Raw genomic sequence first — 27,282 nt, 5'->3', positions numbered from 1 at the left:
ACCTGTAGAGTCTTATGTGACAAGGGATTAATGACCCCAGCACCAGTCCAGGGAAGTAATACCTAAAATCTCTGACAAGAGAGTTGACTCACATTGGCATTGAGTTCATAGTCCTGGCCTCATCTCACTAAGCCCGTGTGACTAATGGGGATGGTTAGAAGCCCAAGAAATTATGAATGAAATTGTGCTCTGTAATTCCCTTCCCCAAATTTTCTCGAAATTACATCCATTCCTTTCACAGGACAAAGACATGTGTTACTAAGTATTGCTTTTTTCTTAACAGCTTTATTGAGAGAGAATTTACGTACCATAAAGCTCACCCGTTTTAAGTGTGTAATTCAGTGAGTTTTAGTATGTAGACAGAGTTATAGAACCATCACCACACTCCAAGTTTAAAACATTTCCATCACCTTGAACAGAAATCTTGTATTCGCTTCCCGTCATTCCCTGTTCTAATCCTGAGCCCTAGGCCATGAATCTACTTTCTGTTTTCATTTGGCATGAGAACGTCACAAGGATATCTAGGCAAGTTTAAGCCATTCAGCTACTCTTTAGGTGTTTGGGGTATCAGGTGTAGATTTTTTTCCCCTTGACAGATAGTCTACTACTCCAGTTTTTCTGTGAGCTGTCCTTCCAGATCAGGCTGGGTTTATTATATTAACTTGTGTGGTGGAGATTTCCCCCCCTAATGAGTTGAAGAAGGAAAAGATGGAGGATACCTTGGGAAGGATGGAGAACCAGTGGCTTCCCGTTCTCTGGGACCACCCCTTCTGTCCTGCCAGCCACGCCTAGAAGGACATCGCCCCCTAGTGGTCACCGATCTCGCACCAGCCCGCTCTGTAAACCGCCAACCTAGCATGTGCGCTGCCCTTTCCAGAAGCACAGTAGGCCAGGTTCTTCTCAAGTCCCTTGCTGTCTGGTGGGCTTCACTTCCAGGTCCACACTCCTTAGTTAAAGTTCAAACTCTCTTAGTTTAGTCTGTGGTCCCGGAAAAAGTATTTCTCATCACGTAGCTGAAATAAATCTGCCGCCGTCAGGTCCTGGACTCTGATAGGCAGCTGGTAGGCAGCGTGGGAGGGCAGGTAGGACTAGTTAACAGCCCAGAGAAAGGAAACGAAGTGACTTGGCTCAGTGTTTGTGTTGACTTTGGAGCCGATTCCAAAGGTCAGCAATTTCTCAAGACATTTTATGCTGGGTGTGTCAAGGTTTGTGTTTGGGGAGTTATTATTGATTTTGTTGCTCTTGCCTTGAATCATCCCCCCCCCCCCCCACGTTCAGAAACAGACTTGCCAACAGGAATTGCGTCCCTGTCTCCATTCTATTCAGTAGCTGTTTTGACCTCTGCCCCATTATGTACAAAGCAAGGGTTTGGGCTGAATCTCCCCGAGGGCCTTTCTACCCTAGATCTACCAAATTGGGTCTGGATACCACAGAGCCTTTTAATCTAGTACTCATTCCACATCTGTGGAGCGCCAGCTGGCTACTGGGGTCAGCATCTAGCATTGCAACCCTGTTTAACGACGCTTCCTAATTTTTTCTCCCCTCTCCGTATGCAGGGTCGGCCGGCGGCCTGTGCTCCTGTTTTCCATCATCTTCATTCTGATCTTTGGACTAACCGTGGCTCTGTCGGTGAATGTCACAATGTTCAGCACCCTCAGGTTCTTTGAAGGATTCTGCCTGGCTGGAATAATTCTTACCTTGTATGCATTACGTAAGTAGGAGCCTTCACGACTGTCTTGAAGATTACCTGGAAGTATTGCTGCAGCCGTGAGGTTATGGGAAGGGTGCTCTGCGTGCTGGCGGTTTGGGATGGCAGTCTTTTGGAAGCACAAGCTTCAGTGGCCTCAACTGTTCCGAAAAGGTTTTCTCAAGCAGTGTCTATCTGCTTGAATGTCTCTATCCTGATTTTCAGCTTGGGCTCAGGGCTCATTGAAGGACATGGAGGGTTTACGTAATTACTTGGAGAAGTAGGGGTCCGCCCACAGCTGATATGGAGGGGCTTTTGCTTTCCTCCAGAATTTTCTGGGTGGACATTCTGCGCACTCCCAAGTCCCGTGCGTAATCGGGCATTGTTGTACTCGATTCCAGAGGAACATACCGAGGACTGCTCCCGTTCGATTTGGGCTCAGTGTTCTCATTGCCGCTTTAAGAGTTTTTCTTTTCTTTTTTTTTTTTTCTCTAAGGTTATGTAGAGTCCAAAGTTACCACATTCTCCTGTGTCCACATGTGGCCTGATGTGGTCTGGACCTGAACCCTCAGCATTGGTACTGGAAGGGCAAATCTCAGCATTTGTTAGTATTTGCTCTTTTTAGGGTAAAGAAAAATTTCCTTCATTGATCTAACACGTGCGTTGACTCTATTAATTTCCTTGTCAGACGTGGTTTTCTCTCACTTCTTTGTAGTTGGCGTTTGCTAAAACAGCCGCAAGCTCACAGGGAGGAGGAAGGTTTAGACCTTGATGTTTTTTACTTATTTTCTGGTTTTATACTTTTTAATTACCTTGTGGAAAGATCTGCCGGGAATAACGTACAACGATGTATAACGCATTTTGCTTGCTTCTTTCCTTTTGACCACTTGGGTAGGGGTCACAGGAAGACAGTGCCCAGTAGTTCTGCTTCTCTTGGATTTTGCATATAGAAGACTGAATTTTTCGGGTAACCTGAATGTTTGTTCCCGATTGTAGAGAATAGAAATAGAATCAATTTGTAACATAGTTTTATAGTCACAAAGGAGGAATGAGCATAGAGAAAGGTGACAGATGTGTTCTTCCAGATCTGCCGCTGGCGGCTCTGTCTTCCTCTTCCAACACTGAGCCCAATTGTACTTTCTTGGAAATCACTGTTTCCAGTTTATTTGCATTTATTTTGGAATCCTTGTGTCGGGCAGGGAGGGGTTCTTTAGGAATATGTGTGTTCCAGGCCAGCGGGTCTGGGTGATGGCTGTTTGGAGGTTTTGTTTCTTTGAACAGATGACACAGGCATCGGGCTTGAATGTTCCAGACAAAATGCCAGAGCGCTTGTTTGGCCTCGCCCCCGCTGTGGTCCGTGCGTCTGGACGAGGTTCTGTGCTCTTTTCTGGAGGGGAGCCCTGGCCGTGCTCTCAGACCCTCGCCTGCCCCCCACATGTGCAGGCATGATGGGTTTTCTCCTCAGCCATTCTTGGGAGGCTCCTGGCTCCCACAGGGTGATGTCAGGCCAGTGCATTCTCGTGGATGCCATTAATGGAGACGGCTCTGCATGCCGACAGAATAGAGTAGCTCCGCTCAGGAGTGTGGCAGGGAGCATTACCTCCATGTCACCAGCCCAGCGCTCCTCAGACTCAGAGGCAGAGTGTCGATGGAAAACCGCCTTGAACAAAGATGGCATACCAGTTTGATCCTGCATGCCAACCACTAGTGGTCTGCCAGAGAACGCAGAGAACACTTCGGAGGACACTTCGGGACTCTCTGGGGGAGAGCACCTGGAGCCCTTGGCCGTGTCTGCCTGAGATGAGGAAGGAGGGTGGGGAGGGCTGCTCGAAGCTGGCGCTTGCCATCTCTACACCTCTCCCTGAATTAAGCCAGAGCTGGAGAGAATTTCTCCTGACCTGCATTGTTCCAGCCTCACATAGAACTGTTTCACTGATGTGTGTTGTGACGTCATGCCATCGGCCCTGTGAAACCCGTTGCCGTGCGTACTGTGGGAAAAGCAGCTAAGGATGTGTTTTCAAGAGATTGCATAGCGAGCGCTTTCTACTAGAACATTCTCTGTCAAAGAGCGTGCTTATCCTAGGGAACTGCTTTGCTTTGATCTTGTATGCACAGTCACGTGACCTGGTCATGTGCAAACTTCTTTCTGTAAAGGGCCAGATAGTAAACACTGTAGGTTTTGCAGGTCTCTGCAGCAGCTGCTTGACACTGCCATCATAGGGCGACAAGCAACCATAAATGATACATAAATGAATAGGTGTGCTGTGTTCCAATAAAACTTTACTTAACCGAAACAGGAAGTGGGCCAGGTTTGACCAGTGAGCCATAATGTTTCAGCCACCGATACAAGCAAGTCTCTGTCCTTCCACTGACTTCGACGAAGCTCAGAGGCTTAGAATCTAATCCAGCCACGTGTATGATGAGCCTGACAAGCTGAGCTTTAAATTCCGGCCTCTCTCCTAATTTTATCTGAACTTTCCTCCCTTCATTTCTCCTTCGTCCCATTTTCCTGTTTCCATCATGTAAGTGCTACTTTTTTTGCATGTATTTGTGCCAGGAGCCTTACATTTCTTTCTGAAATAAAGCAGGGCATAAATAAATAATTGTGTTTTCTAAAATTGAGATTACAAGTCAAACATCCTGACAAATATCGTGGCAATGAAAATTTCCAAGTATCAACCAGAGGCGCCCTGTCTGAGTTAATACAGTGTCTGGTAGAGCCTAGTTAGAATCAAGCAAAAGGACGTCAGTGAGTACTTGGAGTTCATTGAGCGAATATTGAAACAATGTAAATTAGGGGGAGGTTGGTGATGGCAGAGGACCTAAGACAGGCAGGGGGAATCAAAAATGGAAATGAAGTTGTAATGGGCAGCTGGGATTGGGGTAGGATATGGGATATACTGGGCTGGGAAAGCCCACCTTTGGCAATTTTAGGCGAAGACAGAGGCTGTTGATGAGAAGTTAAGTGGCAGGCCAATAGAGCAGCCTGCATCTGAATTTCCAAATTAGTGCACTGACTAGTGTTTTATGCACAGGTAATATAAGCACTTAGTTAAGATTTGGGAACTTGTTTTACTTAAAGGAAAGTATTGATAACCCCGGTCACAGGGTCGAAGTATTTATTGACTCTAAAGAAAAGTTTTTAAACTGGCGGCATTGATTATTTGGAAAATACATTTTTAATGGTCCCGACGTTTTCTCCTCCTTCAGCCATACGGTTTTTTTTATCTCACTTAATGCGTCTGCTGGAAAGGCTTGTACTTTCTCAGAAGAGACCTGGGTATCATTCTTTTTTTAGTCCTGCAGGTGCTTGGCAATGGGAGCAGGGGAAGTAATGATTGGTGCAGCTTTTCTTTCTAGTGTGGCTTGCCGTGAAGGTGGACTCTTGGCTTTGCAAAATGCTGCTGACTTGGAAAAGTATTCAGCTTTATGTGCAAGGCTGCCGGAGGTTTTTTTCCTGCTTTGGAATTTTTCTAAGGTGCATTCCCGCTAAATACGCTCTCCTTTATTTTTTATTATTATTTTTTTTAAAGATTTTATTTATTTATTTGACAGAGATAGAGACAGCCAGCGAGAGAGGGAACACAAGCAGGGGGAGTGGGAGAGGAAGAAGCAGGCTCATAGCAGAGGAGCCTGATGTGGGGCTCGATCCCAGAACGCTGGGATCACGCCCTGAGCCGAAGGCAGACGCTTAACCGCTGTGCCACCCAGGCGCCCCAATACGCTCTCCTTTAAACTTGTGTTTCCTTCAAATCATCAAAGGGAGATGTGGTTGTGTAATTAGGACATAAAGTCGAGATTATTCGCATCTCCAGGAATCATCACACAGAGGTAGAGTGCGCGCTCACATGAACGAGAGAGAACCAGCAAAGGTGAATGGCTTTGTGTCTGCCTGGCAGACCATTGGGAGACACTGAAATAATTAAACATACTCCTGCTCCATCAGTCGCTACATTGAATCCCTTTACCTCTGGACCAGGAAAAAAAAAAAGATGGGGGAGAAAATGTCTGCTGGGCAAGAGGGAGGGAACAACAGACCCAGAAAAGAATCAGCGAGTCACATCTCCTTATTTGTTTATGAAAATGAAGTCTTATCAAAGACTAAAGAAATAGTCGCCGTTCAGTACAGGCTGACATGACGTGTTGTGGTATGAATCCTTTCTCCAACGAGAACTCGTAACATCACAGACAGGGAAACACAGCATCGTTTCAGATGTATCTTTCTTCAAAAGAAGCCCATGAGACATTATTGCTTTTTAAATTAATTTGATGTTAGATGTAATAAGTCCTACGGGAGAGAGATTTTTTTAATGTAAATAGTTTTTCTAGTTTCTCTCTTCATGTGAGCTCTGTCTTCCCCCTTCCCATCAGTGACAACCTCCCCCCACCAAAACCCCAATTTGAAATAACGAACACTACTTTCTGCTGGCAGAGCCCGTATCTTAGTTACTTTGGGTGCGCGAACATCACTTCTTTGTCCTGTTTTTGGACCCGACAACAGTGAACAATTTCCTTGAAAACTTCTCTCCAAGCTTCACGTTCTCATGGTCATAACCCTCCTTCAACACAGTCAGCCTAAATAACTGGATGAACTGTCCACATAATCAAGCAGTGACCAGAAATGTCACAGGTGACTACGTTCCTGAGTATTTTGCAAAATGAGAAGCCAAGTCTATAACTAGACTCGGAGCAGTCTTGAGTTTGCTCTGGGCGGGGTGATGTCTCCGTCTCACATGGCACTGGGCGCCAGCCTCTCGCTGAAGGGGTTGAGGAATTCCTCATGTGTCGGTGTAGGGCGGCTCGTCCTCACTCCGGCACAGATCTCTATAATTTGATGTCTTTCTGAACTCTTACTCCCCGGAACATATGTCAGTCAACTGGGTTGTTAAGTATCAAAGTCATGCTGTACATTAAAAAAAAAGAAAGGAAAATAAATGGACTGAGCCAGAAGTCCTCCCATCGTGAGTTGCCGAACCGTGGAATGAAGAGAACGGCGATTACCACTGTCGGGTACAGGTGACTTTCCACCGGCTTGCAGCTCACTTCTTCTGGGGAGCAAATATTTGCCCTGCGTGGGGGCGAAGGGACAATTGCACGTGAATGCGTGCTTGGTCACCGTCGCCTTTCTCTCTCACCTCCCCCGGCCCTCCTATTCCTGGGCCCTCCCCAGAGCAGCACGACGGAGCCAGAACCCCGTTCTTCTGGTGGGACCGGCTCTACTGACACGGCTTTTTCCACCAAGGAAATGAGTCAGAGGTTACCAAAAGCCTTTGACAAACACTTTTTTTTTTTTTTTAACAGCTTCAGAAGAATTTGTTTTCTCCAGGTTCAGACTAGAGTAGCTAGGAAATCAGAACAGACTAGGTTTCTGCACCTGTCTTTTTCTTCACTGGAAACTTTCCTCCCCCTGCAGGCAGACGGAAAAGCAAACGGATCGATGTAGAAGCAGAAAAAAAGAAATGAAGTATTTGTCCTGCGCTTCTGTCTTCCCTCTGTCCCACCTCCGAGGAACCGTAGCTGCTGGGATAGCCTGAGTCAGTGTAGAAGGTCCTGGAGAGCGAGCCCCAGTCCCTGGGAGACAGGGTGGCAGGGCGGCCACTCAGGGCCGTGCTTGTCACGGGCCTGCCCCGCAGGGGTGAGTCGTCCAGCAGAGAGCCAGAAAACACCGCAGACAGCTCTTTTTTCTCAACCTTCAAGTAAAAATGAATAAACCTTTCTATCCCTACTTACATGTTAGCCCAAACTTGAGTTTGTACTGAGACTTTTCTCTGAAAAAAAAAAAAAAAAATACAGTGTCTGTATGTCTGAAGAGCGTGTAAGGAGTTCTCGCCTCACTTGCATGTACGGGTTTCTTCCTCAGAGCCGTCACTGAGACCCGCACACCCAGTGTTCCTCGGTCCAGAAGTTAGGGCAAGGCAGCATGTGTATATTGCCTAAGTGTGTAAGTAGGCTTCACGGCACCTATCTTTTTGGATGTTTTAAATTTGCAGGATTGTCCTGTCTCCAAATCAGAGGGAAAAACAGGTATTTTGATATCTGGCATTTTGAAATTGGGTGCCTTTTCCAAGCAGTGGAGGATGTCATAAAAGCTGCGTGTGCATCCTTCAGGACTAGGTCTTTCCCAGACTGGAATTTTAGTGGTTGAAACAAAGTTGTTTCAGTTGAAACAAAGCAGTTCACCACACTAAAGTAGAAAGATCTGGAAATTGGGAGATCTGAGCGATGGTGTGCCCTCTGCCATGGACCGGCTCTGAGTCAGTGACAAATTGCTTTATCTGTAAGCTTCTGTCGCCCCTGGCTCCTAAGTCAGGGCACAGGCTTTCACACTGCGTCCTGTGGCACTGTGTGATCCCTTCCTGGACCCGTTTGTGGGGAACGTGGATAGAAACAACAACAACAAAAAACCCCAGTGGATCCTCTGTGACAGCATTTAATACTGCTGTAACAATACAACAGTAACAACCAAACCAGATGGAAAGCCACTGGTGTCTACGTACCTTCTTTTGAATTCCAAGCTGTATGTCAATGCTGGCGGGGCATGAAACTAGGCAAATGTGTGTGGCCTTTGGATTGTGTGACTGTGTCATGCCAGGAAAACTCTGCTTTAGATAGTTTATGTTGTGGGGTTTGGCGACCTTCTTGGAAACACAAGACTACTTTCTCCTCACTCATTCACTTGGGAAATATGCGGGGGCTTACTAGGTGCCCGGTTGCTCCAACTTGAGCCCTTACGGGGCACCGTCAGGTGCTGAGCGCACAAAGGCAGACATAGCTGCCTGCCCTCCGGACACTCAGAGGTTAGTGGGTACGGATGCAGGAACAGGCCCTGGTTGAAGCGAGAGTGTCGGAAAGTGACCCCTGAACCGTGAGTTTGGTAGGGTCAGGGAGAGTGGGTGTTTGCTATTTGCAGGGGTGCTGGGAGGCCAGAGAGCCTAGGACGTGCCAGATACTGTGGTTGGGAAGGACGCTGGGACCGTGCGTGAAGGTCCTATCCTCCATGACCCTAGGACAGCATCAGGCTCGCGAAGGGTCTCAAGCAAAAAAGGCAAATCTTTATGTGCTTTGGGGGATCACTCAGGCTGCGGCAGAGGAGAGCAGACCAGGGGAAAAAGTCAGGCTCAAAGCTGGGAGGCTATTGTAGGATCCAGGTGAGGAAAGAGAAGATTCCGAAGAAGGCCATGGACACGAGGGAGAAATAAGGAGGTGCAGTCCACAGGCAAGCTGACTGAAGAAGGGGGAGAAGGACGAGGCGGGGACAGGTGACCAGCTTGAATAAGTGGATCGGTTTCCCTCCAACTGGTGGGGCAAGGGATGCAGCCCAGGCGTTCTGATTCCAAGGCCTGTAGATTGTGAGGCTCCTGGCTACTCTCTTCCTCTGGCCGGTTTGCTGGGGGAAGACGACAGCTTCAGTTCAGATATGATGACTTGGTGGTGCCTTGGGGACACCTGAGGGGGTTGATTCCACAGGTGAGTGTCTCTTCAGAAGTTCAGGAGCAAGGTCTGTGTATCCTCAGCATCCTGGTAGCCGTTAAGGGCCACGGAATACCTGAGATCACCCAGAGATTGTGTAACATGAGAAATAAAGGGGCAGAAGCAGAACTAGTTGAGGGAGCTGGGAGGGGGTAGCCTGAGTAGTCAGTGGAAAGTCCAAATAGGCCGATGCCCAGGAGGCTAGGGCAGGGGCCGAGCAGGGTGTCAAATGATGCAAGACCAGGATTGAGAAATGTCCATCGGATGAAGCAACGATTGCCCAGTAGGACAGAGGCAACTAGGGCAAAAGCAACCGTCGTTCAATTTCGTGATTAAAATAATCTGTCTGTTTTCAAGCATCGCTTTTACTTCATGTATTCCGCACAGGAGTACCGTCTTGTCCTGATGTCAAGTATTTGAGAAAGAAAATATTTTTTTTTTATTGTGGTTAAATGTATGTAGCATAAAATTCACTATTTCACCAATAAGTGTACAGTTCAGTGGCTTAAGTACAACCACATTGCTGTGCAAGAAAATACTTTTTTTAACAGTGGTAAACGTTCATCGTAATTGGGTAGAAAAACATTGAATTGGGAGGCAACTCTGTAATGACTATTTTTCCTTGAAGTCACCTGAAACAGTCCGTTTTCACAGCTCAGTAACTGGGCCCTCAGAGCCTCAGTGAATTAGAGATGCGATTTTGTTCTCCCCACACTGAAGGCAGCGTCTGAAGACCGCACTCCCCCTCCTGTTCACACGTGCGCACACGTGTGTGCGAGCATGTGTCAGCAGTGGAAAAGCCCCTGGGAGGGATCCCAGTGTGGGGTGTGAGCCGTGCCCCACCGCTCACCCACTGGGGTCTTGGGCCGCGTACTGAACAACTCAACCCATTTTCTCACACCTGCACTGTGTGGACGGATGAGTGTAATCACCGTCAGTCCAGAGAAATAAATGGTGGGCGCCTTGCTGGGGCACCTGCTTCTTCCGTGTGACAGCCGCCGTTCTGCTGAGGGCAGGCATCCCATACTGAGATAACCAACACTTTTCTCTTCCAGTAGGGCCTTCTCAGGTGAGGGCCCCTCTGAGCTCACAGCAAGCTTGGAAAACTAAGCTAAAGAGGAACTTTGGTCTGGGGCTGGCTACCAGCTTAGCATCCCATAGGAGAATAACTTGGGGGTCGGGGGGGTGGGGGGGTAAGAATCTTCTTCATAATCATTTCTCCTGTGGCTCGTTTAATAAAGTACTTCTCCTGTAACATCCATTCAGAGCTCCACAGACGGCCTTTTAAAGGCCCTAACCACTTTGGGAGTCGAAGAGGATAATAAGCCAAAGGAAAAAATTCTTCTGGACAAATTATACATAGAGACCTTATCTGGTCTGTGGGACATGAGTACCTGAGTATCTAATACCCCACTATTTGTTGAGAAAAGGCACGAAAGTAGAGTGCTGGTAGCCATTTTCAAGATTTATCTTACACATACTCAAAAAAGCTCTCCCTTTCCCTTCCCTAAAAGCGCCTGTATGCATTTTCTCTGCAGTTTTAAATGCTAGCTCAGGAAACTTGCTCGCCGTCCCTTAATGCGGCCGTTGGCCTGCTGTGGTCCCGCTGTTTGCCATGTTCTGCCATGACGTTTCCACACCCCCAAGCAGATACACTTTAGGGCCCAAGGGAGATTCTGGAAGTCTGCCAGGATGGAGCGATCTGTCCCCTGCACAGCATCCTCCTTGCCTTTGGAAGCTGCAAGGTGCTCGTGCCTTTTGAAAGTATATTTGCCCTCCTCCACATCGGGATGATAGCACCTCCCATTTTTGATGCGATTTGTGTGAAAACGGATGCTCCCAGGACAGGTGTGAGTGGGGTAGGAAGAGGAGCTTGGCTGTGAAATGGCACAAGGCATTCTCTTGTTCTTTCCATATGCCTCCTCAGGAGGAAAAGCCGTCCAGCCCCTCCTTCCAGTTGCCAGTCCAAGAACGTACATGACCTGGCCGGTATGTGGGGTGCGATGATGGCCAGCACCTTGTCTTATTTGTTGGTTTTGCTGCCCCTTCTGGAGAAGTGTTCCTGCCACAAGAACGAGCCCCCCCTCCCCCACCCAGCAGCTGGGCCTTCGGGGACCACCTAGGTTTCTGAGGCTGAGCTTGGACGCCCGTTAGGCTCACTCCTGGATTGTGGGGACCCATTCACCTCTTCTCCCTGGACCCCACCGAACTCCGTGGCGGGCGGGCCCTCGCTCCCCCATGTTTGCAGCCCCTGCTGGCCGAGACTCTGGATGTGGTGATTCTCAGGGCAGTTGGACTCTGGGGCCCCTAGGCATCTTCAAAGCTGTGCCCTCTACCCTGATAGAAACCGGTCTCGGGGAGTCCGAGGAGCCAGGGAAGCATGACAGCTGGCCCGGATGCCCCAGAATGAGACCGCGGGGCCACTCCGGGTGGCATTCTCCGGCGGCCGAGCTCGACAGCTCGGGGGCCCCGGTGCGGGGTTCCCTCTGAACCTCCCGTGTGGAGCACAGAGCCGGGGAATGAGGGCTGTCCGATTGAGGACTGTTGTTCTGCTGTTTTCTGTCCCTTCCTCCTTCCGTGGGGCCTTTGATGGTTCTGCTAGAGAAGGGCACTTTGTGTCTTTGTGTCCCACCGGAGTTGGTTCTGCCCGCTCTTCCTGAGAGCTGAAAGGTGCCTGTGTCCCTCCCAACCTGTGCCTTTTGGAAGCATCAAGGCTTGAGTTTTGCTTTGTGCCGGTTCTGGGAGAGGGCTCAGAACTCTCTCCAGGCCTTTGTCAGGATGGGGTGGGGGAGGAATTAGGGCCCTTTCCTTCTGACCCAGCCCCCCTACTCTGTCACAGCAGTTTTACATGAGAAAGAGAGAGCTTTTGCTAGTTCTGGTGCCACTTGGAATTTCTGGCTATTCTTGCCTGACATGTGTGCAATTTCTCAGGCTGGCAGAGCGGTCTCTATATACGAGGCCCTGGGCTCAGATTGTAGATGTGACAAGGGGCTCGAGATGGAGCAGCAGGTGGGGGTACAAACGATCTGCCATGTTGATAAATATTATTGGCGCGTGTGTGTGTGTGTGTGTGTGTGTGTGTGTGTGTGTGTGTGTGTGTTGGGGAGGGCATGTGACTGCCCTTCCTTTGTATATGGGAGGTGATACTGGGAGACCCCTGGCCCTTGGGCCTGGTCATTTGCTCACTGTTTTGCTGGCCTCAATGCTTGAAGCATGATTTTGTCTGGTTTCTCAGATCTTACTCCCTCACTCGGATGGATGGATGGATGGATGGATGGATGGATGGATGGACGGACGATGGGTGGATGGATAGATGGATGGATGGATGGATGGATGGATGGACGGACAGATGGGTGGATGGATAAGTAGAAAGTCTCACTGCTTTCCTTTTAGAGAGATCACAGACAGCTCTGATGAGCAAGGGTTAGACAGAATAGCTGAGGGGAACCTTGTGGGCTGACTTCCCTCTTCCTGCACTCCCGCAAGCCCCTGGCGTGTATGGAGCACGGTGTATGAGCTGAGTAGTACTTTGATGTTAAGGAATAAAAAGGGAAACCAAAGAGGTCATGATGATAATTGTTCGGTAACAATAATAAGGCACTTATTTATTTATTATTTATTTATTTATTTTTAGTTTTTAAAATTTTTTAGTATGTTCAGTTAGCCAACATATAGTACATCTAATAAGATATTTATTGAGTATTTTCTAAGTTCGGATGCTGTGCCAAGTTACTCATTTATACACACCCCCACACATATATTTTAAATTTCATACTAACACTATAAAGTAGAGCCTACTAATGGCCCCATTTTACAGATAAGGAAACGGAGACCACTAGTCCCTGGACCTTGTCTACTTCCCTAGTGGGGCCTTTAAGCAGGAACTAATACTTATTGGACTTTTACCATGTACACTGATGCTGTGCTGAGTGCCATATGAACGTCTCATCCACTTCCACCATTCTCTGTGTGGCACCATTACTGTCCCCATTTTACAGATGGAAATTGACCTGTGGGGGAGGGAACCTGCACAAGGCCCCACACCGGACTCAGAGGAGCTGGGAGTGGAGGCCGAGTCTCTGACTCCAGTGTCTGTGATTGTAACTGCTGGGTTGTTTCGAAGAGCCCTCTTTTTCTGTCTTAAAATATGTTGTTATAAGATTATTTAAACGTGTTCAAAATATCCCACAAGGAGTTTGCATTCGTTCTTACAACTTCTAAATAACTGTAAGATCAAATTGTTAACATCCAGTTTGAAAGCCAGCACAATCCAAATTAATAGCGGTACTTGCATGTGACGGATGGTGGTCTTTCCATGAAACAGAATCACCGCTCACCCTCGTTGGGTTAAATAGCAGAAAGATATAGCTTCAGATCCGAGTTCATATTTAATCTCTTTTGGCATCTGGACTTGAAAAATCCCAGCGTTCATGATGCCTTTTGGTGTGATTTTGCCGTCTAAGATGATGTCGACGATGCCAGTGCTTGCCGGCACGGACCACTGCGACTGCCCACCCCACCACCGCTCACGAGCATGCCGCAGTCACTCAGTTCAGTGGGATGCCTCCCGATGGCTCTGCTAACCTGGCCACTCTCTGGAAGATCCAGTTAGATTTGTGGCATTATTAAAACATTAATTCAATAGCTATGTAATCCATTTATGACTGGAATTGAGACTAGAAACCTTCACGATGGACTCTTGTGCTAACAAAGTTGGCCTTTACAGACATGGCAGGTGCAAACCTCACACCCTCTGCCCGACTCCAGGCTCCACCGAGGTCCTGGTGCCTGTGCCGTCAGACACGTGTGGCCACGTGGTTCTCCTGCCACTGTCTGCAGACCACTGCATTCGTGCAGCCTGGCACGGCGACATTGGGCCTTCGTGAGCGTACCCTCTAGATGCAGGTGTGGCTTAGAAACCTCGGGTCCATCCTGGGCTACCGGCTCCTCGTCGAGGTGAGCCAGGTTCCACCTGTGTTAATATAGACTGAGGTTTTGACTGAGACTAGAACATAAAATGTAAAAATAACTGTAGACTGCCAAGAACACATGCACAGACGGCCACAGTCTCCTCACCCCACTTCAGAAGTCGGTGCTCTAGAGCGTGGCCCCACTGGGGTGACCCACTCTCCCTTGTCCTCTTCCCTCCTGCCCTCCATTGCCAACTTCATTACTGTGCTGACGGCTTGGCTCCGACCTGCTTCCTGCCCCCCTGTCCTTTCATGGTTCAGCTTCTGCTCCGCCTCTGTGGCTCGCTCTCCAACACGCTGAGGGGGAGACCCTTCCGCAGCCTGACCTCAGCCCCTCTCACTGAGGAGCCTGGCCAGCCCGATATGACCTCTACGGTGGGGGCTGTGCAGAGATGCCGAGGAGGAAGGGCTGGGAAGGTTTTCCCGAAGAGCTCAGGCCAAAGGGACAAGGTGTTTGGGCAGTGGAGAACCATCGCCGGCTTTTTGTTCTCCGCCTTGGGGAGAGAACTCAGGGGGTTGTTCCCTTCCTGTCCCATGGGCTGCCAGAGAGCAGTAGTAGTTTGTGCAGTTTAACAAGTCGGACAGAATATTTCCCCCTTTGATGGCTGCGGCATCGCTGGCCGAAGTCACATGGAGAACCGATCTTCCAAATCTGTGGTTCCCATAAATGAAATTTACCAAAACCACGCCTCTTCTTGATGGTTTTGTCACTGAAAAGATGGTCTTCTTTGGAATCATCGCGCAGCTTCTCGTGTTCTAGGGGGTTTCTTGAGTCTCGTGCACGTGGAGCCTACAGGGCACGTGTAAGGATTACTGTTCGAACTTTCGTGTGAGTTTGGAACTGGGGAGTATCAAGGTACTCAAGCATTACATGAATCTTGTTCTTTAAAAGGGTTTGATTGAATTACAGAAGGCACCACCTAGTGAGGCCCAAGCTGAAGTCCCCGGCGATCACGGAGCCCAAATCCCATTTTTCCCTTTGTAATCATTACCCAAGAACACAGTGGTGTTCTCTGACCTGTTCGAGGTTGGATCTGATTTTCCATTTCCTTTGCAGGGTCACTGGAGGGTCTTATTTCATGTTCTCTTCAGGGGATAATTGCTCTTTTGCTGTTTTTCCAAGCTCTCCTTTTTGGCATTTTTCCTTTCGGTCTTGTGACAGTGGAAGCGAATGTTTGCACAGTTGGCTTTTCCAGTCCGTCACGGCTGCTCTGGCGTCTGCATGGAGTGGGGAGAGGGGGCCGTCCCTGGCACCCTGCCAGATCACTTTTGCTTCCCTCCACCCTTTTCAAGGGGATCATAATCAACTGGGAATGGAAGAACCAATGAAAACCTTAGGACAGTTACCTTTGGAAAAGTTATGCAGCCCTTTCAATATTTTCAAATATTGAAAAGTATGATGAGCAGTTTATAAACCCTAACCGGAAGCATTTGGGCAAAAGAGGAGGAACAGTAGCTGTTGTGGGTCTCCCTTACAAAAGAAAAAACAAAACCAAATGGGAAAATGCACACTGCTTTTTTCTGTCCCATTCTCTGCCACCCGTAATCCCATGAGACAAGGCAAATTGATCATAACCATTTTTTTTTAAAGATCTATTTATTTATTTTGGAGGGAGGGAGGGATGGAGGAAGAGAGACAGAGAGAGAGAGAGAGCAGGGGGAGGGGCAGAAGAGAGAGAGAGAGAGAGAGACTCCCAAGCAGACTCCAAGCATGGAGCCAGAGCCCGATGCGGGGCTCGATCTCATGGCACTGAGATCTTGACCTGAGATGAAACCGAGAGTCGGTCGCTGAACTGACTGAGCCATCCAGGTGCCCCACAAACTATTTCTGAAGAGGTTTGGACCAGAGCTTTCTGAGAGAACATGCTGTCACGATGGAAGTGTTCTCTCTGCACCGGCCAGTGCTCTCACCACTAGTCATGCTGGAGAGGTGGCTAACGTGACTGAGGAGCTGAATCAGTCGTTTTTGTTCATTGTAATTAATTAACTTTAAGTAGCGTCAGGTGGCTGGTGACCTATTGTATTGGTAGATCTGCCAGAAACGTGGCATTAAATCATCTCTATACGATTTATATCCTCAATTTTGACCTCCCTACCAAGTCCTAAATCCTCTCTCCAGCTGCCTGGTGGACACGCATAGGCACTTAACTTCCGTTGTGGCCGACGTAGTGCCCTCATCCTCCCACATGCTCCAAGCTCCCGCTCCCTGGTCTTCTCCAGTCTCGGTGAGGAGAACCGCCAGCCATGCAGGTGCTCAAGCAAAGATGTTCGAGTCACCCCTTCTTCCCTCGCTCGTGGTCAGCCTGTCCCCTCAGATCTTCCTCCAGATTGTATTCTGGGTCCCTCCAGTTCTCTCCACCTCCAGAGCAGCCCCCTGAGGCAAAGCCTTTCATTTCTTGCCTAGATCACAAGAGCTTCCTGCCCGAACCTCTACAACTCGTTCTTCCCTTACAGCCGGGGCGATATTTCTACAACATGAGTCAGACCTCATAGTCGCCTACGTCACTCTGTGTTAGTTAACAGTAGCTTCCCCGTGAAAGACTGAAAGCCAAAACAACGGGGATTTAAACAACGTAGAAGTTTATTTCTGCCACCACTGTGATCTGTCCAGGGCTGACAGGGATAGTCTGACGGCACCAGGGTCCCAGACCCTTTGTGTTTGCTAATCCGGCCGTCACGTCCATATTCCAGCCTGCAGAGGGGTGGCAAAGAAGGGGAGGGAGCACTTCTCCCCATTAAGGTCACTTCCCAGAACTGGTAGGTGCTACTTTGTACATCCCACGGGCCACAGCTCGGTAATCTGCCTCCCGCTCCCGCCAATTGCAAGCGTGGCTGGGAAATGCTGTCTTGTTTTGTACAGACATATGCCTGCAGGAAGAGGGGGAGCATGGGGGTCGGGGAAGACTAGTGGTCTTTGCCACACCCTCCAACAGCTTTTATCGTGAGATGTAAACTCCTCACCGTGGCTGGTGAGGTTCCGTGTGGTCTGACCCCTGCTGCTCCCACACTGTATTCCAGCCAAACTGACTCTAGGTCATTTGTACAAGCCTTTCCCTCTGCTAGAAATGGTCCACCCCTGACCTCTGTGGGCCCGGCCACATCTTGTCACTGTGATTCTGCTCATGTGACCTCTGCGGACCTTTCTCAGACCACCTGTCCAATCAGCACTCAGAAATTCCTTTAGAATCACCTGCCTTGTTTTAAACATCTACCACTTCCTGAAATTATATTTATTTATTTGCATGTCCATGCACACCACTCACCCACTCTAGAGTAAACTGCACAAAAGCAGGACCTTATCATTCTTTTTCTCCACTATGCCCTCTGTACCTGGCACAGAAAGGGTATCTAAATATGAGTTGGTGGAATGAATGAACTCACCGAACAGGATGGAAGTCTGTGCAGCAGTAGCACAGAATAGATGTAGCTGTATGATTATAAAATAGTGAAGCTGGATTAGTTCAATTTCCACATGATAAATGTGAGCGTAAAGGACAACTGAAGTTGTCATATAGCTGGTTATAAATAGTAGAGATCATGTGCTGAGATTTCTCGTGACATCCTCACGAACTAGATCGATTTGGACAGGACACCGGAAGAGTTGGCTGGATTTAAAAGTGAGCTCCACCGTGTCCCACGACTATCGATTAAGGAACTGGTAGCAATCAGAATAAGGTCCCAGCGACTTGGTGAGGGCATCTGTGTGCAAATCCTGTTTTAATGAGCCTAAAATTAGGGGCTGGTCAAGAATGAATGATGACATAGAGTCACCATGTTCCCTTGTCTTACTGTTTTTAGTTAATTTCCCGATGGGTCATTGCCATTGTCATCCTCGTAGCTCCGTGAGTGAGGGGACAGAGCTGATCTTGCGTCCTCTGTGTGTCGCACAGCGCCTGCCCGGTAGGTACCCAATAACCCAGTAAGAACTTTTGAGGGATTAGTGATGCATCTCTAAAAGATGGAAACAGCCTCATCAGGGGTTCCTGTAAGTTTAAGAAACTCTTCAGCATAGAAAGAGTTAGGGTGCTGTTCCTCTATATTCCATCCTTACAGTTCACCAAATTCACTTAAAGACTGGAACCGGTATCAACAGTAAGTATTCTGGTTCACTCATACTGGCACGTGGGGCTTTTAGGCAGGACTCCAGCGTCAGTGTTAAGAGTCCTTGGCTCTCACTCTGTCCAGCCAATGGTTTGACCCACAGCCAGCATTTTATTTAAGCCCGTAGGACCTAAAACTCATGTTTTGAAAATAAAGAAAGCAGAATTCCGAATATTCTATATCCTCCCTCAGGGTCCAGTGAAGCATACCAGACTCGGGAATGCAAAGTGTCCCATGGGGGGGTCCAGGCCAACTCCCCAGCTTTTATCCAGCCTTTCACGTATAACAGATTGATGGTGAATTGGAGCCAGGATAACTGCAGGGGATACATCTCAGCCTAGGTCATTTCTTAGCAGATATTTAAACCTGCAGGTGAGCACGAAGTGGACCCCAGAACTCTGGCCCCCTGAGAGAATTAGGTTTACTCTGGGCTCTAAGGACGTTTCCTCATGGAGAGCCTGCGGACTGAGGTCATTGCAGACGTGAATAGCATTCTGGGCCTGCACATGTAGGTTTTATTTATTTTTTAATTTTTTTATCATAATAATATTTTTTTATTTTGTTAGTCACCATACAGTACATCCCTGGTTTTTGATGTAAAGTTCGATGATTCGTTAGTTGCGTATAACACCCAGTGCACCATGCAATACGTGCCCTCCTTACTACCCATCACCAGCCTATCCCATTCCCCCACCCCCATCCCCTCTGAAGCCCTCAGTTTGCACATGTAGGTTTTGAATGAGGACTTGACTAGGCTTCGGGCCTGGAGGAAAGAGGCAGTGCGGTGGATAGAGGGACACAGGAAGTACCTAGATGTCTCTCCATTCTCATGGAGGGGAATCTTTAAAAATCTGAATAGTGTGTTCTGTTATTTAAAACCAATTACTTGAGATGGCTGAGTGTATGTAAATGTCCCAGGCAATCGTGCATTTTTCTTCCAGACCTTTTCTTCTTCAGTGTCTCTGGATGTGAGATTTAGTTTAGGCCAAGAGGTTGTCAGGAGAGCCCCATTCCCTTATGCCTGGCTGTGGCTTTCAGCTGGTGACTGTTCCAAATGAGCTCACGGACAGATGGTGGCAACTGGCCTGGGAATGCCAATGCCAGGAGAAGTCTGTTCATCTCATCCAAAACTGGGGCTGTTTCTGAAACACAGAATTATGATGTCACTTTCATACATTAGCTCGGCCTTTGACTAGCTGAGTATTATCTTTTGGAGACAAGTGACCTCAAGTTTGCAGAGTTAGCAAAAAAAAAAAAGGCCATCAGTGGGGCAAATCTTTGAAACTGGTTGCGTCGAACCAGCAATTGGTTCTTCACTACTAACTGCCTAATGCAATGGGTCTCCAGCGGCGGGCCACGACTTGCAACGTACGCTTCCCGGGGTGTCTTCTGAGGTTTTCACAGGTCGGGGACGACAGCCTTCTCTCCCGCCCAGGGCCAGTAAGGTGCCTTAGCTCTATCACCCTAATGAGTTCAGACCTGCATGACGTTGGACGGGGAGGGGTGGCTGGGAAACAGCCTGAAAAGGTACAGATGTGGAGTGGTCGAGAGCCCCAGAAATGAAAGATGCCAGAAAACTCCGCCCTCCATCCCTCCTACCTCCTCAGAGAGGCCTTCCCTGATGTCCACTCAGAATTCACTCGCTTATTTCTCTGATCACACTTTAATTCTTTGCATATACTTAAAAAAATTTAAATTGTGGTTAAAAAATGCATAAAATTGACTCTCTTAACCATGCCTAAGTGTGGAGCTCAGGTGTGTTAAGTTATTCACGTTGTGCAGTTGTCAGCACCAACCATTTCCAGCTGAAACTCTGTCCTCTTTAAATACTAACGCCCTGCTCCCCTCTGCACACCCCCCGTCCCCCGGCAACCGCCCTTCTGCTTTCCGTCTCTATGAATTTGACGACAGTAGGGACCTCCAAAAGTAGGCTCATCCGGTGTGTGTCCCTTTGTGACAGGCTTGTTTCACTCCTCAAGGCTCACCCATGTCGTAGCCCGTGGCCGACTTTCCTCTTTACCCCTGAGTAATACTCCCTTCCAGGTACAGACTGTGTTTTGTGCGTCCGTTCGTCTGCGGATGGCCTCTCGGGGTGGCTCCTACCTTCCGGCTGTTGAGAGTCAGGCTGCAGCGAACGTGGCTGTGCAAACCCTGCTTTCAGTTCTTCTGGACACACACCCAGAAGTGGGATTGCTGGGTCCTGCGGGTGCCCTTTCCTCATCCGGGGAACAAAAGCGCTGGCCCTGGAAGCCGCTCCGGGCGCTGGGGCTGCCTCCAAGCCATGCCTGGCATGACCGCCGGGGAACGGGGGCCCTCGGAGCCCCGCCCGCGGGGATGGCTGTTGCCGGCGGGGCCACTCTCCTCCGTGGCGCTAAGAACAGGGCTCTCAGAAGGACCGGGAGCCTCCCGTGGCTGCTTTGTTTTGAGCTCCTCCCCCGACTGTCAGAGAAGCCAATTTTTGGAGGAATCGGGAGAAATGAGTTAAAGTGGCCACTTTCAGAGTTCGTAGATGTTGGCTTTGTTGATGGTTTCCGTGGAACCAGGGAGTGTTTCATTTTCCTTCTCTCTTTTCAGCTGGGAGGCCTGTCTGCCCCCCGCAGTGCCTGCTAGGGCCGCCTCCCCACAGCAGCCCTTCCTGCCCCCTCCCTCCCCTCCCCTCCAGTCCCTTTCGGAACTCCTAAGTGCTTGCTCAGCCTTGGCGCTCACTGTCATGTTTCTAGCTAATGTTGAGCTGAGTCATTTAAAAATCCGTCTTGCCAAGGAATTAAAGACCTAGGGGAAGTATATTTTTTAGGATTTTTTGAACTTTTTCATAGGAGAGAGAAAGAAAGCGCACGAGAGCATGGGGGGGGGCGGACAGAGGGAGAAGCAGACTCCCCACTCAGCAGAGAGCCCGACATGGGATTCCGGACTTGATCCCATGAGATCATGACGAGAGCCAAAGGCAGGCACTTAACTGACTGAGCCACCCAGACACCCCTAGGAAAGCTACTTTTAAAAACATATTGCTATTTCTTTCCCATGTCCAGCAGGGACTAGTTTCACGGGGAGTTTGCGCTCTGGGTCAGTTGGGGTGCAGTGCGTCTAATTTGGCACCTTGCTGCTTGACCTCAGCGCGGGGTCACTTGTCGTAGTATTTTGGCGGCCCTCATGGATTATTCTGTGGATGCTGTTTAGAGAGGATGAACTGAAAAAAATTGGGTGACCAAATTTGCCCCCACACCTCCCCCCTCTAATGCATCTCTCTGTCCTGGCAGCCAAGTGTCCTCTGAGGCATGTTTCGCCCAGAGGGCGGGGGGTTTTGTTTTCCACACGGGCCGGTAGCAGGTGCTCGCGTGGGCTGCCGTAACTAGGTGGACGGGCGTGCCCTGCCCCGGCCAAGCACTTGCTGTGACCTTGGGGGACTTCCCCAAGGAACCCACAGGCTTTCAAGGGAACCAAGACAATTGAGTCCAACAATGAGGGACAAGTCTAGTCTGTAATCAACTCAGCAGTTGTGTGGCTGAATTAAGGCATCCATGTTTTGGTACTCTGTGTTTTATTGTGATAAAATATACATAACATAAAATTTCCCACTGTAACCGTTTTTAAGCGTACAGCTCGGTGACATTAAGTCCCTCACCCCATTGTGCACCGTCCCCACCATCCCTCTCAGGACTCTTCCATCTTGCAAAACTGATATTCTATGCTCATTAAACACTAGCTCCCCCTCTGCCTCCCGGGAGACCCTGGCTAGCATCCTTCTACTCTCTGTCTCCACGAGTCTGACTGCTCTCGCTTCTCATCTCAGTGGAATCATCCAGCTTTGTCCTTTCGTGACTGCCTTACTTCACTTGGCACAGTGTCTTCAGGGTTCAGCCACGTTCTAGCCTGTGTCCGACGTTCCCTCCTTGTTAGGGCTGAATGATGTCCCACTGGATGTCCACACCATATTTTGTGTATCCACTTCTCTGGGGACGGACACGGGGATTCCCTCTACCTTTTGGCTGTTGTGGATAATGCTACTCTGAACATAGCTGTCCGAGTTTGCGTTTGAGGCCCTGCTTTCCTTCCTTTAGATCCGTACTCAGAAACAGAGTTGCTGGGTCACAGAGTCTTGAGAACTCTTAAAGTCACTATATTCTTTGGAGAAAATCTTTGGAGATCTGGCCTAACTTACTGTAAGCATTAATAAGTAAAAGATTATGTTGACATTGTTTCAAACAGAAGTAACAGGAGGCAACGAAACACGGTCATTATTGAGTAATTAAGGTCCGAGTTTGAACTCGATGGTGGATGATGAACCCAGAAGACAGAGCTGGTCTTCTGTTTTGTTTCTTGGTAGCATCATGTATACCCCTGCTTATTCTTGCTGCAAGAGAGGTGTGGGTTTTGGTTTTTTTTTTTTTTAAGATTATTTATTTATTTATTCAACAGAGATAGAGACAGCCAGCGAGAGAGGGAACACAAGCAGGGGGAGTGGGAGAGGAAGAAGCAGGCTCATAGCGGAGGAGCCTGATGTGGGGCTCGATCCCATAACACCGGGATCATGGCCTGAGCCGAAGGCAGACGCTTAACCACTGTGCCACCCAGGAGCCCCGAGAGGTGTGGTTTTTAACCGATTGTCTCGTTGCTATGATTTAAAAGCATTTATAGCACTTCTAGTCTTTACTTACCTATACTTTTAAAGAATTAAGCATTTTAATTTTTTTATTTTTAAAAATTAATTTATTTATTTATTAGAATTAGGCATTTTTAGGTAGAATGCCCGTTTAAAACGAGAATGATCTGGGGCACCTGGGTGGCTCAATCGATTAAGTGTCTGCCTTCGGCTCAGGTCATGCTCCTGGGGTCCTGGGATCAAGCCCCACATCGGGCTCCTTGCTCAGTGGAGAGTCTGCCTCCCCCTCTCCCTCTGCCTGCCACTCCCCCTGCTTGTGCTCTCTGTCTCTCAAATAAATAAATAAAATCTTTAAAAAAATAAACAAAATGAGAATAATAGATTAAAATCTATTATTATGAAGTTGACATCTGGTAGGAGATTCTTTATTTTAGAGAAGGATCATCTGCTTTGCTTTGCAAAGGCACCACGGAGTGTCTGTACCATTGTAAGCTAGTGCACTCACATTCGTCTGGACTAGTGCACTAGTATTGCGTTCAATGTACAAAAAACTGACCTACCCAGGACTTTTGCGTTTCTGCTTATCGCCGTCTATAGTCAGTAAGCATCTGCTGTATGAGTGACGTGCAGGCTAATTTTGGCCTGACGCCTTCTTGGATTTGTTCGCTTGTTTAAGCAGTAGGGGTGTCCATCATTCTACACACACACAGTCCCTGGCCTTGTTGTCCGCCCAGCAGAAGCCAGAGGGGACTTGAGGCCAGCCGAGTAAACGGATGTTGCCACAGCAAGAACAAGTTTTTTAAAAGACGACTCTGATCCTGTCGCCACACTCCCTTTCTGAAATCCTTCAAAAGCTCCAGTTCCTTTTGGAATAAAGTGCACATTTTTCACTGTGGCTCACGAGGCTCCCTAGCGTGGCCCCAGGGGACCTCGCCAGCCCTGCTCTCCCTACGCAGCACTTTGCTTGCTGGTTTCAGTTCCTTGGAACGTTGCAATATCTTGCATCTCTGGACTCCTGCACAGGCTGTTCTTTGCTAGAACACTCTTTTCGTGACATCTTCTCCGCTGGGGGAAATTTGTTCCAGTCCTCAAGTGGCACGGGCCGTTTTCTGTAGGGATTCTGTCCTGGCCCCGACATCTGAGTTAGTGGTCCCTCCGCTGTGTGCCCACACCGCCCTCTGGGGTTTTTCTTACTGAATCCTAGCGCTCATCGCACTGTTTCTACTTATAAAATTTAGTTCATTCAAATATCAAGTAGGCACGAAAGGGCTAACGAAATACAGGTCGGCTAGAAAAGATGCCGACACCTCGCACGTTTGCGTACTCACCACCCAGTTCTAGAAAAGGAATATGGTCACGACTTTTGAAATGCCCTACACAGCCCCTCCGCAGCCATCCTGTCTCCCTGCTACCCTCCCACTAACCATGAGCCTGGCCGTGCTGGTACTCCCCACCCTGCTTTTCTTTATGACTTGCCTCATCTTTTGGGATCCATAAACAACATAGCATTTCATTTTGCGTGGCTTGGGGCTTTTCGTAAGTCGAATCACGCAGCACGTGTTTTTCTGTGTGCTTTTTCTCACTCCACAGTATTCCCAAGATGCGTCTGTGTTGACCTTTATGGCTACGACTCATTTGTTTCACTGCCATGTGAATACATCACCATTATTTGGCCTGTAATTGCCTTTTTGCATATTTCTGTGCCTTCTCTTTCCCTTAGGCCCCATCTTTATCCTGACACACAATTTTAAATTCCCAAAGGGCAAAGATTGAGTTTATCTTACCCATTTTTGTGTCCTAGTATCTGGCACATAAGAAAATATTTGTGAAGCGAGCCCTGTGCCCTTGGGTCTAAGGGTTGGCCCATGAATGGTAATCAACACAAACCCATTCTTTGGGGTTTTTTGAAGATTTTATTTATTTATTTATTTGAGAGAGAGAGGGAGAGAGCACGTGCACGTGTGTGTTGGTGAAGGGGTGTGCAAGCACAAGCCAGGGGAGGGGCAGAGGGAGAGGGAGAGAGAGAGAGAGAGAGAGAGAGAGAATCTCAAACAGACTCCATGCTGAGTGCAGACCCAGATGTGGGGCTCGACCTCACAACCCCGAGATCACGCCCTGAGCCGAAGCCAAAAGTCAGATGCTTAACTGACTGAGCCCCCCAGGCACCCCAGCGCCACCCCATTCTTACCTGGCAGAGGCCTTTGCTCCCTGCACCCTCCCTTGCTGCAGCACTCTGGGCCAGGGCTCAGCAAACTTCTTCTCTACCAGGCCAGATGGTAACTATTTTAGGTTTTGGGGGCCATATGGTTTCCCATGTAACTACTCAACTGCCTTTGTAGTGTGAAAGCAGCCATCGATGATCCATAAACAAATGGGCGGCCCAGTAACACTTTATTTACAAAAATAAGCCCTGGGCCAAATCTGGCCCACAACCTATGGTGTGCCAACCTCTTCTCTAAAGGACTTGCCAGGTTCCATGTGTCGAGTTCCGGCCGATGAGCTGTGAGCAGAATTGACATGTCCCTGCTCTTCCGGAGTATTTAGTTACCTATTGACCAGTACTGCTGTTTGATATCCTGTGCCTTCCAGGGGGACCCTCCCACTCTAGTACAAACAAGGACAAACAGAGTAGGCTTCTGGCACCTTATCAGGCCCTGAGGCAAAATGATATGGCTGTAGTCAGGGTGGAAAAGTAGCAACTTTCAGACTAGGACCGAAATGCATCTTCGAGGTTGTCATGCATGTGTATAACGTATAGACTGGAAGCATGGATAAAAATACTACTGTAATATTTGAGTTGCAGGCCGGGACAGAGTTTGGATCTCCACCTTGCCATCTTTCATCCCAACCCTTTCTTTCCTGGTTCCTTGCTGGCATCTGAGGCTTGAGCTGGCTCTGCGTACAGAGAACTGAGAGTTGGTGTCTCAACTCCGCCAAGCAAACCGCATACAGCCTGATGGAGAAAAACGCCGACTTCTATTTGTTGGGTTGCGCAGAACAGCTTCTTTGGAGAGTGCTGAGTACAAGTGGAGGAATAACACGCACTGGGCCATTTTCCTTACATTAACGTGGACCCCCTTGCGTTCACGATATGGGAGCAAGCCAGGCAGAACGTTGCAGTGAAAGAAAGCAGCCTCGGACGGATTGGTTAGAAACCTGAGTCAGTTTTGGTCTTCTCATGATTTAAGTGCGGATACTTACACCTACTGCACAGGATTATTGTGAGGAATGCAATTTGCTCATTGCAGTAGCAAATTAGTTTGAAAGAAATACGGCTGAAGGGAGGTCTGGACGATGAGGATAAGAAAAAGAATAGGGTTGACAAAAGCCAGTGCTCGCCATGCAGTGTTGGGCGCTGTCCTAGCTCCTTACTCCTCATTCCGTCCTTACAGTGGCCTGGGGGAAGACACTATTACTGTCCCCCTTCACAGATGGTGAAAAAAGCACGGACAAGGCAAGTCACTAGGCCAGGGTTGCTTGACTAGTAAGCGGTAGAACCAGGATCGCTATACGTGTGTCTAGCTGGAGAGTCCCCACCCTTCGCCAGGACACTGCTTCTCGTGGTATCATTACTGATAATTTAAGTTTGGCTATTGTTACATTGTTATTGGGGAATTCTCCTGAAACCCCTCACCGCTGAAGTGACTTGGTCAGTCCCATTCTGCTTTCCTGTAATTGACATAGAAAGTGGTCTAGAGACATCAGCCATTTCTCTAAGGACACAGAGCAGCCAGGAAATCATATCAGTGTCTTCACATAACATGTGTACTTGAAACATTTTAAAAGAGTGAGCTGCACATAACAAAGTGTGGCTGTCATTGGTGCCTTTTGCCAGTATTTCCCTTGAGATGAGGCAGGCCCGTGTGTCTAGTTCTGGCCGATGAGCTGTGAGCAGAATTGACATGTCCCTTCTGGTCTGGAGCATGTAATTACCAATGAGACAGCCTCGAGGCCTGTAACACATCACCAGCAACGTTCAAGGTGGTGTCTGATCTCCGAACCCCGCACCCCAAGTGACAGTGATGAGCAGAGCCCCCCACCAACCCTCAGTGGGCATGAAATAAGCTTACAGTGTTGTAAGCCGCAGCACGACACAGCTCGTGACTGATACGCAAACCTGCGGCAGTTTTCTGTCCTTGCGAACAGCTTGTTTGTACAATGTTTTTTAATTAATGTGAGTTAGGACTAGCATGAAAGAAGATTAGCGTTGACCTTGGGTGTAGAGAGTTTTGTAGAGAGTAAATAAGTTCCCAGGTTGGGGTCCAGTTCCATAAGACTTTGTGCAAAGTCTTTCCTGATACTGTCAAGAAATGTTTGTTGCATTGGCAGGCCATTGTTAGGGGACACAAGTGTATATAAATACTATTAACTGGTACTTGTAAGTTACTCCCTTGATATTCTTCCTATCAATTCCTGGTTACTGTGGTTTATAGGAAGGCCTTCTACCCACAGCT

At 48.5% G+C, this 27,282-nt stretch overlaps 1 protein-coding gene and 1 long non-coding RNA gene across 4 annotated transcripts in view; one reads left to right on the top strand and one right to left on the bottom strand.

Annotated features, from left to right (window-relative positions):
- The window catches only part of SLC22A23 (solute carrier family 22 member 23), a 173,687-nt gene that overhangs the window by 42,796 nt on the left and 103,609 nt on the right, over positions 1-27,282 (top strand). The window contains exons 3-4 of one of the 3 annotated variants that reach the window (XM_044388726.3): positions 1,557-1,711; positions 17,926-18,776. In XM_044388726.3, coding sequence (XP_044244661.1) covers positions 1,557-1,711; positions 17,926-18,050 — 280 coding nt within the window. In that variant the 3' untranslated portion in view covers positions 18,051-18,776. The other 2 variants (XM_057305069.1, XM_026511404.4) reach the window with 2 other exon arrangements.
- Positions 18,740-20,840, bottom strand: LOC130542253 (uncharacterized). The gene is made up of 2 exons (XR_008956684.1): positions 20,332-20,840; positions 18,740-19,370 (listed from the first exon to the last, which is right to left on the bottom strand). It is a non-coding gene; the product is annotated as an uncharacterized LOC130542253 (long non-coding RNA).

Source organism: Ursus arctos, unplaced genomic scaffold (assembly GCF_023065955.2).
Source record: "Ursus arctos isolate Adak ecotype North America unplaced genomic scaffold, UrsArc2.0 scaffold_31, whole genome shotgun sequence".
NCBI classification, from domain to species: Eukaryota; Metazoa; Chordata; class Mammalia; order Carnivora; family Ursidae; genus Ursus; species Ursus arctos.
Note: the sequence above shows the minus strand (reverse complement) of the source record. Positions and strands in the feature narration are given on the sequence as shown.